Consider the following 16,464-nt stretch of genomic DNA (forward strand, 5'->3'; position numbering starts at 1 on the left):
CAGAGCATAGGAGGGGTGGAGATGTGGATAGAGAGATCTGCCCATCCCCCGCCTCCTCCTATCCCTCCCTCTCTCTCAAGCCTCGTCCTGTCACATGACTAGGGTGCTCTGAGAAACCTAAGTGATGTGACCTCAGCCTGCCCCTTGAACAGGGCGGGAGGCTGGTACTGAACCAGCCCTTACAGAGATATGAAGACCAGTCTGATAGAAACACTGTCTGGCCAAGCCTCTGTACTCCTGATGTTAGAACTGGACTTAACTTCAATGGAGAACTGCTGTGTAGACTGGAGTACACAAGTTCCCCGGCAGGAGATGATCTCAGAGCAGCTGGTAAGCTTGAAGATGGAACCCGGCTCCTACAGAACCGAAATGGAAGAACTGGCTTAAGGCCAGAAATTGAAAGTGCGTTGAGAAGTAAGAGAGAAGGTGCCTCCGTCTGGGAACACTGGCTCCTCTTCCTCCTGGAGCTCTGACCGACTGGGGTTATCACATGACTGGTCACGTGACTGATCCTTACTGGGTGAGCTAAGACGGGGCTGTGAAGCGCCACTGTCAGCCAATCACCTGGCGGAATTCCACTGATGACGATGACCAACCTGCAGGAAGTGATTGTTGAACTCTATAAACTGTAAATCAATGATGAAGGAAGGGTCAACGTGTTTGTTTGACTGTCCATTGTCTGTCTGTTGTCAATTTACAATGCTTCTGTTCTTCCTGAATGTTTATCAGATGTTACCTTTTATTCTTCCTCTGTGTTACCTGTGTGGGGGCTTCTTGTCCGGACAGGATTTAAACAGCTTTGTATGGCAGTTAATGTCATCATAAGAATACATTAACATGATTATTTATTTATATTTATGTATGTTTACAGACCCTTCCGGAACTTCTTAACATGAAGAAGTGGATGGGGTCCAAGCAAGATATTATATTTCATTTAATTGATTGTTTCAGTATTACAATAAATGTTGTGAAAGTATGTCCTCAATTTGGGGGCATGTCCTTCCAAAGTGTCTCAAGCCTGGGTTTTATGTCATGAAGTCTGTGGAATAGTTCCATGTTAAACAATGCTGTATTATGCCAGGACGAAGGGAGATGCAAGTGTGGGATGTTTCCAGTGTTCTCTGACAGGATCAGAGAATTATTCAGTCAGGAGATTCAGGTCGTATTTAACTTTATTAAATGGACAGACATGTCCTCTTGGCGGTGTGGTTCTGCTTCGCAGTACAGCTCTATTCCCCAGAAACCCAATTGATACTCTATCTCAACAACAGTAGTGGATCATTCACATATCAATGTTAGCAAAGACGGAACCAAGAGTGCAGGCGGAGGGAGCCAATCATGAGCATTTGTGACGCACTTACTTAGCGACAATGTCAGAGCATGACAGTTCCTGGTCTTTAAGTAGCCTTGTTAACGTCGGTGAGAATGATTGGCTGTGTGTACTATGACAGGGATTTTGCCAACTGACACAGTGCCCCTCGCCGTCTGCCGTCTGAAACAGATCCGCTTGCTTCTTACAGAACTATCTCAGAGCAGTGGTTCTGACCCGCCAGGTGACGTTCAGTGTGGTAATGATTGTGCTGTATATCAGAATGTCTTCAAGTCAAGTTTCGGGCCAGCACCGTTAACTCTTTAAAACCACATTGCTTGTGCAATGTCTTGTCACACGATTCCTACAACTCCAGAAGGGTCTCCCTGCTGTCATGTGGCTCCTATCCCTTTGTCTGTGACATGTCATTTATCACATGTGGCTCCTATCCCTTTGTCTGTGACATGTCATTTATCACAGGAAACATTTAACTGTAACATATTTTGGGGGGAATTATTTTGAGTTGTATTTATAAAGCTACACAATAGATGTCACTTTCATTCAGTTTGAATTTGTTTATGTATCATTGTAACCAGGTGGTTGCTAGTATGAAAGGACTAACAGTCTCTTTCTTTCCTCTCTTATAAAAGATTATCTTTTTCTCTCTGTGGTTATTTTGAGTCAACATGGTATAAGTCCATATCATGTTCTGTAAAGATACTCTCATACACAATTTATCTCTCTCTCTATGTACACTCTCTATCTTTCTCCCTCCCTAACACACACACACAAACACACACACACACACATAAAGAGATACACCTTTTCCTCTCTTGAACACACACTAAACTGGACCTTGTCACGATTGCAAATGAAACTCTTTCCATCACTATATTTCTCTGCCACGCACACATTCTCTATCTCTTTCGCACACACTCTCTCTGTCTCTCCCCTCAACAGACACCATAATGATATATGTTAAATACTGTAAATATGTATTTGAAAATGCAATCTATTTTTATAATTTGTTTGAAGAACAATGTGTTGAAAATAATATCTGCTCACTGTGTAAGGGGTTTATTGTTTGAAGTTAAGTCCTTAGCCAAAATACTTGGGTGTTTGGAATATAAAACAAAAAAAGTTTTTTTTGTTTGTTTTTTGATGATTTTTACCTGTTAGAATAACAGATGGCTGTTGCAATATTGAAACGTGTTATTAAAAAATCTCCAATACGAATTGTGTGTGTGTGTGTGTGTTACTGTAATCAACACCTTCGTCTGCAGCTCCCAGATTCCATATTGATACTGTAGGTCCTCCTCTCCCTCACCTCCAGGTGAACCAGCTCACAGTTAGACCCACCACACTTTCCTCACCTACACTAGTCTCATGTCTCTACCGTTTACACTTTCAATTACCTCTCCTCTCTCTCTCACTCTCTCTTTTTCTCTCTTTCTCTCCAGGGTCTATCCATCACATGGACATGTTAAGGAGGGTCTTTTTAACTACTGCCTTTTTATAGTCCTCTCCTCCCACACGTGGAACTAGGGCTGGGGGAGCCTGTGAATTGACTGTAAATGCAAATAAATCCTTCCCTTTCTATGTGTTGGATGTAGGCAACTGTAGGTATGTGCAAATCTGTGTGGGCTCACCAGCAGGTGTGTGCACGCACGTACCTGCTCATGCGTGTGTGTGTGCTTTTGCTACAGAATTAGTTTGGTTATTTACCTCGGCACTAATCCATCAAGTTTTATATTAAAATCGTATTGAATCGGAGAATATTCGAGGCAAGGTAATGAGTTTCATCTTTATCCCATGGCTGGCTGCCTACCTGCAAGGTAAATACACTCAGGCAGTGATACCTCCAGCAGCCTCTCCTTTACAAACCTCTTCTTCTCTGCTCTCTGATTGAAGCCTCTCTGGTTAATATGTGTGATAGGATTAGCATGTTCATCGCTGTGTGACCCTGGCCCGGCATGAGACAGCTGGACACCGCAACTAAGAGTGTACTGTTTGCTGATTGGATGACGTGCTTGTGAGATGACCTCACCATGACTTGTAGTTACACAAGCATCAGCGCATCAACAGTCTTGGCTCATACCTGAGCTGCAAAGAAGCAGGCTCTGATTGGGCCAGAGGAAGCAAATGGGCGAAGAGCTATACATGAGAAGAGACAAGAGATCAGAAGGAGAGCCGCGCCACGATGGAACAAAATCATTCAGAGGAAAAAGAAAAAGAGGAAGTGAGAGAAGGGGTGTAAAGGCGAGCGGCTCCCAGCCAGGTGTCAGTTGGGGGCCTATCGTTCTCCCTCTCTCCCCTCTTTCTCCTTCTCCTTCTCCTTCTCCCTCTCTCCCCTCTCTCCCCTCTCTCCCCTCTCTCCCCTCTCTCCCCTCTTTCTCCTTCTCTTTCTCCCTCCCTCCCTCCCTCCCTCCCTCCCTCCCTCCCTCCCTCCCTCCCTCCCTCCCTCCCTCCCTCCCTCCCTCCCTCCCTCCCCCCCTCCCTCCTTCCCTCCCTCCCTCCCTCCCCCCCTCCCTCCCTCCCTCCCTCCCCCCCTCCCCCCCTCCCTCCCTCCCCCCCTCCCTCCCTCCCTCCCTCCCTCCCTCCCTCCCCCCCTCCCTCCCTCCCCCCCTCCCTCCCTCCCTCCCTCCCTCCCTCCCTCCCTCCCTCCCTCCCTCCCTCCCTCCCTCCCTCCCTCCCTTGGCAGTGCAGATTAAAGGGAGCGTAGAAAGGAGAAAGGAGTCCACCTCTAAATCAGTGTGAAGGAGAAACTTCCCTCTCTACTGAAGTTGCTCCCTGCTCTCTGGCCAAGCGTGCCGCTGCTCAAATCGGCTTTGAGAAATTAATCCCTGCATTGTGGAGGCGAATAAACAAACGAAGACAGTACAGGGACCTGTGTGTATGTGTGTCTTTATGCGTGTGTGTGTGTGTGTGTGTAGCAAGGAGCTATGGGAGCCAGAGCTATTCTAGGTGAAAGTGTGTGTATGTGCCGAGAGCTGAGGGAGCTAAGAGAGAGAGCGAGAGAGAGAGAGCGAGAGAGAGAGCGAGAGAGAGAGAGAGAGAGAAAGAGAGAGAGAGAGAGAGAGAGAGAGAGAGGTGTGGGGATGAAAGATGTGTCAAAGGAAGGAAATGAGGCAGAAAAGGTCTGAACAATCCTCTTTAGCCCTCCTGGGAGAAAAGATTCCATACTCCTACCTTCTTCCTCTCTCCTTCTCTCTCCCTATCCCTTTCCCTATTCTTCTCTCTCCCATCTCTTCTCTCTCCCACGTTCTCCTGTGCTCAACTTATTCAACTGATAACTGGCTTTGTCTCTCCTTCAATCATCCTATCTCTCCTCCTCGCGGGATGGAAAGCCATTATCACCGTATCCTCTCTGCTGTCCCTCCATCCCTTTATACATCCATCTCTCCTTTCCACTGCCCTCCAAGCCCCTCTGTCTGTTCAGTGAGAGAGCTTGGGCTGCCTGGGCAGTTCAGGCATCCCAGTTTTCGGTGAGCTCAGATTAGACTCTGGCTGACCGCCTGCTGTAGCTGTTTCTGACTGACAGACTGACAGACGTTTACAGATGTTTTGGATATCCACAGTACTAATGTACTCTTCTAGTGTGACTGTTCAGTTTCTACTGTTGCATCATTCTTTGTTTGAGTCAGATCAGGTTCCTGTGGGGGGGGGGGGGGAGAGGGGGGGCAATCAAAACCCCTGTCTGAAAAGAAAGGAGAGGGGAGGAGTGGAGAACAGAAATATGTAAATCTGACATGGACCTCCGACTTCACTGCAGCAGAATCTGTCTGATTGATTTGACAGTAGTTCCAGTGGGCTTCAATGTTGCTGGGTGAGTTTCAGTGTGAGACAGAAGCTTTTTGAAATCCTACACTGCCTCCTGGTAGTGGATGTGAGTGTAGCATCTCTCAAAAAGCTATTTCTTTACACTACTAAGTTCATGGATAAATCGTTTTATAATAGTGAATATGATAATAGAAAGGCATAGAAATAAAAAAAAAACATTTATTATCAAAAATGAATTTTTGTCAATAGATTTTAGTCAATGAATGCATCAATGAAAAGAGTAGCCGATTTGTAAGTATTTGTATAGCCAACTTTTTAACTGTGATTGGACTTGGATTCAGTAACTGTTAAGAACCTTTCCAAGTATTTGTGTTGTTCTTCTTGTGCTGTTCACCCATTGCAAACACCATCTTCCTCTTCTCTCCCTCCAGCCCACTCTTCCAGCGTTTCTCTCTAATCTACCTTTCTACCTCAAGCTAGTTTCCTCCCCTTATCTCTCCCACCTCCCCTCTCTCTCACCCTCACTCCCTCCATTTCAGCCCCAGGGTCTGGGCGATGAAGCAGTAGATGTCCGTGTCCTCCAGGATGGCCTTGGCGGTGGGCTTGCCCGCCCCGTGCCCGCTGCGTGTGTCCACTCGGACCAGGAGGGGCTGCCGCTGCCCGGGGCTGCCACCCACGCTGTGCTGCAGAGCTGCGCAGTACTTGAGGGTGTGCAGGGGCACCACGCGGTCATCATGGTCGGCTGTCAGCAGCAGGATGGCCGGGTAGGGGGGGCCGGAGTAGGAAGACGGGGGCAAGTTGTGGAGGGGGGAGTATCTGGAGGGAGGGAGGGAGGGAGGGAAGGAGGGATGGAGGGAGGGAGAACCAATTGGTTAGTTGTACTTGGGAAAGGGTGTGTGGCGTGTATGTGCGTGGGTGTGTGTGTGTGTGTGTGTGTGCACGTGTGTGTGTCTGTGTCACAGACATACTTGATGAGCCATTGGAACTGCTCCGGTTTGTCTGCACAGCCGTAGTCAGTGGTCCAGGCGTGTCCGATGGTGAACTTGTGGAACTTGAGCATGTCCATCACTCCCACCTCAGCAACCGCACAGGCAAACAGGTCTGGACGCTGGTTCACACACGCAGCTTAGAGAGAGAGAAGGAAGAAGGGGGAGAAAAAGAGAGGGAGGGAGAGAGAGGGAGGAAGAGGGAGAGATCATTTAAAAAAACTTTTATAGAAAAGATACTGTATAAATAACCAACATATAACTAATGAATTTGGGCCATACACACACACACACTTACATGAATTACTAATTCATGGTGCCTGCACTCACACATAAATGACTAATTCAAGATGCATACACACACACATTTAAAACTTGATTGCCTTTACTCGATTCGCAATTGCAAATAGCCCCTAACACTGTAAAGAAGTACACTCTAGCAGTACAATGGCATATGGCTGGCAGTCTTTCCAAATGATGTGGCTAACTACTGTTTAATGTGCTGTTTAATCCCTGAATTAATTGAAGCTAAGTAGCTGGATGGATTTGACATTAACCATTACACTGACGATAGAATAAATCAGATATAATAAAAAGGAGATAATGCTGTTCTGACGGTAGTAGCTGGGGATCCATCTAGAAGAATCCTCTTCAAATGTATGGGCCTGATTACCTTTGTGATAACTGGATTAACGTCCTCCAGATAACACACACACACACACACACACACCACACACACACGCACGTCCGTACCAACGAGTAGGCCTCCGTTAGAGGCCCCGTTGATGGCGATGAGGCTGGAGGTGCTGTACTTCTCCTGGATCAGATACTCAGCAGCACACTGGAAGTCATCAAAGCATGTCTGCTTGTTCCCGAGAGTACCAGCTACAGAAATTACACACAGATACACACACACATACACACAGAGATAGGTCAGGATAGTAGTTTGTACATCATTGTAAACCATGATATACAGTTATTAAATAGACACTGCTCTAGGGGTTTCAGTGAAGGCCAGTGTGTGTGTGTATGTGTGTGTGGTGTGTGTGTGCGCATGTATATACATGTGTGTACTGTATGTGTGTGTGCACCTTTGTGCCAGTCCAGGCCGTATTCCCCTCCTCCTCTGATGTTGGCCACAGCCAGGATTCCTCCCAGGTGTCTCACATACAGCAGGTAGGCAACACTGGAGAGAGAGACAAAGACAGAGAGAACAAGAGAGAGGAGAAAAGAGACATGGAAAGAGAGAGCAATAGGGAGTGACAGAAAAAGAGGAAGAGAATTGTGATCGCACATCAGCATGCTTAAACACAAATTAGCAAAGACAGCAACACACAAATCAACGCACACAGGCACACACACAGACAGACAGATGTACTGTAGGGATTTTCCTCACTTGTAGTGTGGTTGGACAGAGTTCTCAAAGCCTCCGTATCCATACAGGAAGACAGGATGTGTCCCGTCTTTCTTCAAGCCCCTGGCGTGAACTAGGAACATGGGGATCTTGGTTCCATCCTTGCTGGGATAAAATACCTGACACAGCAGGGAAGAATTTCTCAAGTCTGGAGGTCTGACATAGAAAGCCAAGTCTGCTCATTCCAACCCTAAACCCTGGTTCTAGCCCCTGAACCCTGACCCTTGACCTCAAACCTGGTTGGTCTCATAGTCCTCCTGTCGGACTCCCTTCACCTCCACCTGTCTGAAGACAGAGGGCTCTGGGTTCTCCTGGCTCAGGTCACAGTGGTAGATGATACCTGGAGAGAGAAGACACAGCAACGTCAGTGTGTGTGTGTGTGTGTGTGTGTGTGTGTGTGTGTGTATGTGTGTGTATTTATGTGTGTCTAACCTGGGGTAGTGAAGGAGGTGAACTTGTAGAAGAAGTCAGAGTGTTTCTTCTTGCAGCTGAGACCGGCCACAGTGCCCACGTCGAGAGGCAGATCTCGAACCCACCGGCCGCCCGACAGCTCGTACAGCTGCAGGATGTCCTTCACGTCATGCACATAGTTCACCAGCAGGTGGCGCTGGTTCACACACGCCACAAAGCCTGGTGTGTGCAGGGAGATGTATGAGTGTTTGGGAAACATTCCCAAACGGCCTCTAGGTGGCAGCCTGTTCCTGACATGCACTGGTTGGTAAATACTTTTTTTCGTAGATGGCTTATTGATAATTGTATACACTTTCTGGGAAATAGGCTCCGAAGGCATTTAGTAAAGTGAGCGAATTCAAAAAAATAACAGTCAGAATTCACAGTCTAACAAGCTCAATCGGTGTATTGACTGATGAAAGATAACCAGCAGAATACAGTTAAAGGATTCTGTTTTTCTACCCCAATTTGGAGTATGTGCAGTGTGAAACTAACATTTAGTGTGTGCAAAGTGAAATGACAATTGTTCAGTCATGGTGATTTCCTGTGTGGCTCTCTGAATACTACACTACACGACAGTCAGTTCAGTTTAGTTCCGAGTTTGGAAACTGAACCACACACACGTCTGTGAACCGTACGTACATAACTACATTTCCGCTTTTTGTATGTGCACATCCCTGATTTGTCCCGTGTGTGTGTGTTTCAGTGTTACCGTTGCCATGAAACTTGAAGTTTTTCTAAGGAGAGGACACTTCCTCACGTATTGCTTAATTCTGAAGTTTCGCTTTTTGATTAGAAATCAGTTCTCTGACGAAAGTAGGCTTAACCAAGATAGAAGGTTCCCTCTTGGGGTGCGTTACGATGTGGTGTGCTCCCTACATCAGCATCCCTTCAAAACGTGACACTCGTTTGACAATCTGTGCATTTTGGACTAGCCCCTGCATTCCTCGCATTCCTACCCAGGACATCCTTGTCGTGCTGGGGTAGGAGCGTGGCCCACAGGCTCCTGTCTGGTTTCTCCACGTCCACGTTGATGACACGGTACCGAGGGGAGTCCAGGTTGGTCCTGAACGTGAACACACTTCCCTCGTTGGTGATGTAGGAGTACTGCGCCTCAAAGGTTGACACCAGCTTCACCCAGGGCAGCAGGCCTGGGCGACAGGGGAAGAGATGTGAGTGGGAGATTGATCCGTGCACAGGACAGAAAGCTACCATGGATGAATGTGATGCAGGCTGAAATTTCTCAACAGGAATGTGAGGGGTCCACCTGTGATTCCATTGGTCAGCTTCTGCAGGTCGCAGTACCACAGCTGGTTGACTGGCTCACAGCCCTCTGTGATGGACAGAACCACATACCTGCCATCATCTGACACCTGGAGAGGGATGGAGGGAGAGATGGATGAAGAAACGGAGAAAGGGAGGGAGAGTGAAAGAAAGGGAGTAAGAAAACTAGATAGTTGGAATATACTTGGAACTAATTGTGCTGCATGTGCACTCATTTTGAAATTAAATGAGAGGTGAGGCTTTGTCAGGAGAAATAGATGGATAGATAGATAGACAGATAATATTGTACTGTGCCAACTAAATCACCCAATCAGAACATCTCCACCCACCGTCACAGAGCTGTGCCACTTGGGGTGGTCAAGGAACTCTGCCACTAGGATGTCCTCTGATTGGTTGGTGCCAATCACATGGTAGTAGAGCTTCTGGTTGATGTTGGATGTGGTCTCTGTCCCTGTGGTTAAATGGAGAGAGCTGATTGGCTGCAGGGTTTTTTGCGTGTGAAAGGAAACGGGTGGATGAGAAATGATCATTAAAATATTCTCACTTCCTCTTTCTTTCATGTTCTACTTTTTTTTTTATAACTCAGCTTTGTATGTTTGTGTGTGTGTGTGTGTAGGTGTGCGTATGTGTGATTTGCACATTTGCATCCGTCAGTTTTGACCCTATCTACATTAGGGCAGAATCATGTTGCTGTTTGTGTGAGTGTTCACAGCAGAGGGACTGAATGTGAATGTGTGTCTCTGACCATCAGCCTTGCCGTCTGGGCGGGGGTAGCAGTTGTAGAAGACACCCCGTGCGTCATGCGTCCAGGCCAGGCAGCTGAACTTGACCCGCTCAAGGACATCCGGCAGCGTGACAAGGTCGCTGACCCGTAGGAAACGCACCGTCACCCAGTCTGAGCCGCTGGTGCTCAGGCCGTAGGCAAAGTACTCACACTCCTCCGACAGACGGCCCACTAAGAGGATGGGAACAGAAAGATAGACTAAGACACATCACATACCACCTATTGACAAACCACTAGTGTGTGTGGATGTGATTGTGTGTGTGTGTGTGTGTGTGTAGGGGGGGTTAGAGTGTGACTCACTCTTGAGAGCCACGGTTCCGTCCTCTGACAAGGTGTTGGGGTCAAAGAACACAGAGGCGGGGCCGTGGAGGGAGTCTTGGACGTATAGCACATCCTGGTTCTGCAGGCCTTGGTTGTGGAAGTAGAAGTAGCTAGGGGAACAAGCAGGGCAACATTATTCTACTTTACTCTGCTGTGCTCTGCTGCTGTCTGCGGTCCTCTACTGTAGTCTACTGTGCTCTGGTCTCTCCTGTACTTAGTTCCTACCTGTCTCCTCTCTTGTAGGGGCAGCTGTATTTGGGATAGTTGTAGAGCTCGGTGAGTCTCTGCTTAAACTGAGATCTGATGGTGCACTGCTCCAGGTAAGGCATAGTCAGCTTGTTTTGCTCCTCCACAAAGGCCTAATTACACACACACACACACACACACACACACACACACACACAAACATATGGGTATTCAGGACACATTTTAGTTCTAGGCAATAATGCATACCAAATCTGTGCATGTACAGTGTGATGCTGTGCTGTTGTTGATTTACTGGATCACCTTGGTCTCTTCACTGTCAGTGTCCTCCAGCCAGGCATAAGGATCAGGTACCTTGACCCCATGGTAGACATCAACCTGATGGATAGAGGTAGGCTACACATGACAGCCGTACTACAAACACACACACACACGTGCTTCACACACAGACAGAAATGTCTACATGTGCACGTACGGTTTTATGACACCCACTACCTCAGAGTTCTACTAAAGACATTTTCTGTGGAAACATAAAAGCAGTTCTTTGGGTACATTAGCTGGAAACCAGAGTTCATGGTATCTTAGTCAGAAGCACAGGGTCTGGTTCAGGCACAAATGATTGATAGCTACAGATAAGAAACACACTGTGCTCAGGTAAGGAACAGTGTCAAGGGACAGGATGCAGTTTTCGACAGTCTGTTGTTATGCCTGGCCCTGGCCTGGAGAGCACTTCCTGGTTTTGTGCCTGCCCCTTTAAGATAGAAGGGGCGAGAAAGAGAGAGAGCCCAATGGCAATTTGACACCAACCTTACTCTCATCCCTTCTGGCTTCTGGGTATTTGAATTCCATATCAGTGTCTTCAGACGTATCTGTTTGCCTCCCAAGCTGTGCGTCCGTCGGTCTGTCTGTATATTTTTTATGTCGGTTCTTCCGTCTGTCTGTCCTAGCTCACTGTGTGAGTCAGCGTCTGAGAGTCAGAAGTGAAAGTGAAATCATGTTACTCTCTCACCCACTCTCCCAACACAGCCAGCGTTTGTCCTGCTCCTGGCAGGAAGTGACATCATCCATCCAGTTTGGCAGGTCTTGGCACTGTGGGAGGTTCGAGGGACAGGAATAGAGTGTGTGTGTGAATCTGTGTGTGCATGTGTGTGGCAGATGTTTTTTTTAATTAATATTTAGTTTACAGTCATACAACAACAGTAGATTGTGTGTCAAATAAAGGGAATGTGTTTAAAGTTTCGCCAGAATTAATACTTGGAAATTATTTAACGTGTGTGTGTGTGTGTGCGTGTGTGTGTGTTTGTCATCCACTGCATTTCAATTTTTATGTGGCAATGTTTATGGCAATTTTAATGTGACAACCCAGCTGCTAGTCCAAGCACTTGTCCTCTCCAAGTTGAACTACTGCAACTCGCTTTTCGCCGGTCTCCCAGCATGCCGCCCTCTCCAGAGGATTCAGAACGCAGCAGCCTACCTAGTCTTCAACCTACCCAGACGCTCCCATGTTACCCCCCTCTTCATCTCCCTCCACTGGCTTCCCATCACAGCCTATATCAGATTCAAGACCCTGGTACTGACCTTCCGAGCGGTGAACGGAACTGCACCTGACTACATCCAGTCTCTCCTCCAGCCTTACACCCCCAGACGCCACCTACGGTCTTCTTCTGACAACCGTCTGGTGGTCCCACCGCTCAAGAGCGCCCGCTCCCAACCCAAACTCTTCTCCTGTCTGGCCCCCCAATGGTGGAATCACCTCCCCACCTCCATCACTTGTTCCGGGAGTACAACAGTACTCAGGAAAGATTTGTTGGATCAGATGTTAGTTTATTTCCTTGTTGTTTATGATCATTGACCTGTGCACTTTTTGTAAAGCTCTCTCTTGTAAGTCATTTTGGATAAAAGCATCTGCTAAATGACTAAATGTAAATGTAATGTTTCATCCAGGGGCGGAGCTAGACTCTCAGTACAGTGGGGGCGGAGCTTCATCACGGGGCCCTCTGCTACCAAGTCATTTGAAAATTAAAACCGTTGAAAAGAAAATTGTAAAATATCTCATGAATGCATATGTTATAATGTGTCACTTGTTGAGCCAAGTAAGCCTATATGTCAAATAAAACACTATCTCGTTCTTTTCTTTTTAATGCACCTGATATATGGGAGTCAGGTGGCTGAGCGGTTAGAGAATCGGGCTAGTAATCAGAAGGTCGCTGGTTCGATTCCTGGCCGTGTCAAATGACGTTGTGTCCTTGGGCAAGGCACTTTACCCTACTTGCCTCGGGGGGAATGTCCCTGTACTTACTGTAAGTCGCTCTGGATAAGAGCGTCTGCTAAAATGACTAAATGTGGTTCTGGGTAGGGAGCTGTGTCAATTGCCGAAGGTTCTCGTCAAGTGACGCAAGATCGGCGGCGTTTGAGGGGCCCAGGGCCCTGAGTCTACTGCACCCAGGCACCCACGCTATCTCCACCTCTGGTTTCATCATGTCCCCACTTCGACCTGTGTTTGTGCAGTGTAATTTTCCAGAAAACGCAATCCTGTACTGTACATTTGTGTGCACGTGGCTGTCTGAGACGGATATGAATGAGTCTACTCCTTTCCTGACAGCTTCTCACACCCTCACATTAGCTCCTTTATGGCCTCAAGCACCAAACTGTGTACTCATACCTGGCATCTGGTCATGTGCTTTCCTCCCACCTTCGCCCGCCTGTCCTCCCTCCTGCCCATCCTGTCCACCCCCCTCCTGTCTCCCCCTTGCCCCCCTGCCCCCCTCTTGTCCTTACTGGAAATGATGTCAAGTGTTGGCTCGTCAAAAATAATTTTGCAGGTCCATTGACTGAAAACAAATTCCTAACTGAGATAGCTATCACCATGACACAGCACTCACCTCCATCACAAAAAGACAGTTTAGTTACAATTACAAGTAGACCAATCAATAACAGCAGAACAGTGACACATCTGCTGCCTAGACAGGTAAAGGGAAACTCTGTGTGTCCTCATCACAGTCAGAAAACAATATATGGGTTTCTGTGAACTGAATCAATCAGGGTTTTTACGGTGGCAATGGTGCCATGATTAGACAATCCCAGAACCTCTATCAGTGCACACTCAGCGACACCAGAAGCATACTGAGATCATCAGAACCTGCAGACCAGCCTCCTTTTGATTCTCCACAAGCCCTGAGAATGTGTGTGTGTGTCTGCTTACTGCTTACAGCAGTAAGCAGGTCACCTTAATGCTGTTGGGGAGGAAAAGAAAAAGACACAGTGAAAATCCTCCTGATCAGTCACTAAACTGTTATTCTAACATGCTGCACCATAGAAGTCATTGTTATAGAAACATTAGTCTTTGTAGTTGCTAAAGTCTATGAAATTCCACTTTTTCTTTTACACATTTCTTGATTTCAGATTGTTTTCGTGTCCAGGAAAGTCAATGTAGTCAATGTAGTTCATAATATAGAAATTCTTGTGGAATGGTTGAGTAGATGTAATAGTGGGGGTTGTAGATACTGTAAGGGGCTTAGTGTCAACTGAGGTGTGTTGTGATAGATAGTGAAGGAGAGAGAGAGAGAAAGAGAGAGAGCGACAGAGACAGAGACAGAGAAAATGACAAAAACAGAGTTTCAGACTTTTAATCTGTCTAATCCACAAAGCTGTGAAAACGACTGGGAAAAGGAGGGGAGGGGAGTGAGGGGATGGGGCTAATTTCAGCCTAATTTATCTGAAGAAGATTAACATAGTCGACAATGGTGGGGAGGGATGCTGTTACTGGAAGACTCAAGACATCTGGACTCCCTGTTGAATCTTCCTCTTCCAATAATGAACTAGGGGATCTTAAAGTAGTCTCAAATGATCGATGAAGTCATGTATCATTGTGTTACATTGACAGAGGTTGCGCAACCCTCGTGCCAGATACATATACTGTAAATACAGTAACTACCGTATTTCTTCGAAAAAACGCCACTCTCGAATAAACGCCACCCTCGAATAAACGTTGCACCAAAAATGAACTTTGTGTAATAAACGCCGGCCTCAAATAAACGCCGCACCAAAAAAATCTGAAAACGGTTATTTAAATTCAACCCCAGTATTTATTACACATGTACATAACTTTCTGCACAGTTTTCTGTTTGAAAGCTAATGTGTATGAACATTTCAGCATGATGCTTCAGATTTCTACACAATGTAGAACACTTGTATTTGAGACAGTTGTTGGCTACTACATTTGTATTTTTTTTAATATTTATATTTTTGTATTTTTATATTGTAAATTACGGCAACTTATATTTTATTTTATTGTATATTTTATTTAATTCTAATTCCACTTAGTACTGCTAGTTTATGTACCCTTAGTATAGATAGTCCACATATTTAAATTTTAGGTCCCTATATGTTTATTGTATGCACCTTCCTGCCAAAGCAAATTCCTTGTCTGTGCAAACTTTCATGGCGAATAAATCCCATTCTGATTCAGATTCTACCCAACGCACACCTAATTGATAGCCAATGAGAAAGGGAGTTACCGCACTCACAGACAAACATATAGACAAGGTCAGCGGTAGTAAATGAAACCTGTGTTTTTAGCTGCATGATTTGTCACAATGCCAGCAACGAAGTTGTCTATGGCTGCACTGCAGCTACAATTCACGAAATCTCTCTTATTAATTTAACGCTGCCCTCGAATAAACGACGCCCTCAAATAAACGCAGCACCCAACATTAAACGTTATTTAATAAACGCTGCAGCGTTTATTAGAAGAAATATGGTATTCAAAGCAGTACAATTAGGCTGCTGTAACAGTAACCATATTCACATGTGATATTCAGGGGGTAGCGTGACAGTAGCTAGTTTTGTCAGGATGTGTGTCATTCATAAACAAATGCCACCAAGCCCGTTTGCTTGGTTAAAGAGTCTCACAGCTTTTACACACCGACAAGGAAATGATGGAGATTGTTACACAGAGGGAGGTGGTGCTTATCCAGGAAAGGGAGATGAATGGATAATTAGTCTGACGACTATTTCTGGAAGAGATCCATTGTTTTCCTGCATTGTACTTTTTTATTTTTTTCAGGATATGAGAGTTCATACTGGTAAGAAAGGCCAACTCGGCGGAGTGAACAGCCTGGCTAACTACAGCGTCTCCTCTATCAACGCCTGTCTGACTGCCAGTCACATGACCATCCAGGCACTGGATGATGTCCACGAGGAGGTAAGTGGACCAGCCAAGACAGATGGAGGGTTATGAAACCAGCGTGGCCCTGCCAAGAGACACTAGGGAAACTGTGGTCCCCTCCCAATGCCTCACCTGCTGATTTTCTAACGGGCCGGGGGCACAGGTAGCCTGCCAAACCACGACAGATTACCCAATAAATCAGATTATAACACAGACATTCACCACCACGCAATGGACTGGGTGTGCAGACAGGCTGAGGGAGGAGAAGGAGAAGAGAGAGGGAGGAGGAGAGGGAGGGAGGAGTGGAGGGAGGGAGGGTGGGAGGGAGGGAGGGGACAGCGTGACTGGACACTCACAGCCAAGATGAGGGAGAGGATGTTCGGACTAGTTATGGAGCACTGACACACTTAGAGGCAGACAGAAATACACACCTGTCCACATGCCGAGAAAGAGAGATCTGGATCAAGATAGAGATTAGAGGACTTTGAGTCATTGGTGATCAAGGTAAACTCACGATACCACCTTTAGATACATAGACCAGCCACCCCTCTCCCCATTTGAACATTTGAACATTTATATATGTATATATGTATATCCCCATAGTTATTATGAAAATAACTGTCATATTATGGGCATCAATTATGTTTACATAACTTTTTACTCAAATCAAAACCTCTAAACAGACAAAAACAACTGTTGAGCAAGGGTATAATGCCTTATCTTGTCTTCTCTCAGTAGTTTTTACAAAACCAGAAACAAAGCAGG

The 16,464-nt window shown here is 46.3% G+C and overlaps 1 protein-coding gene across 1 annotated transcript; it reads right to left on the reverse strand.

Moving 5' to 3' along the window:
* Positions 1-5,290: 5,290 nt before the first annotated feature.
* Positions 5,291-11,565, reverse strand: LOC136962381 (prolyl endopeptidase-like). The gene is made up of 15 exons (XM_067256143.1): positions 11,340-11,565; positions 10,836-10,910; positions 10,554-10,687; positions 10,308-10,438; positions 9,969-10,178; positions 9,553-9,674; positions 9,207-9,312; positions 8,899-9,090; positions 7,922-8,119; positions 7,726-7,829; positions 7,472-7,608; positions 7,167-7,261; positions 6,829-6,960; positions 6,058-6,214; positions 5,291-5,905 (listed from the first exon to the last, which is right to left on the reverse strand). Exons 1-15 carry the CDS (start codon positions 11,379-11,381, stop codon positions 5,611-5,613), a joined length of 2,130 nt encoding a protein of 709 aa, XP_067112244.1. The 5' UTR covers positions 11,382-11,565; the 3' UTR covers positions 5,291-5,610.
* Positions 11,566-16,464: the final 4,899 nt, after the last annotated feature.

The sequence above is a fragment of the Osmerus mordax genome, chromosome 18 (assembly GCF_038355195.1).
Source record: "Osmerus mordax isolate fOsmMor3 chromosome 18, fOsmMor3.pri, whole genome shotgun sequence".
Classification (NCBI taxonomy): domain Eukaryota; kingdom Metazoa; phylum Chordata; class Actinopteri; order Osmeriformes; family Osmeridae; genus Osmerus; species Osmerus mordax.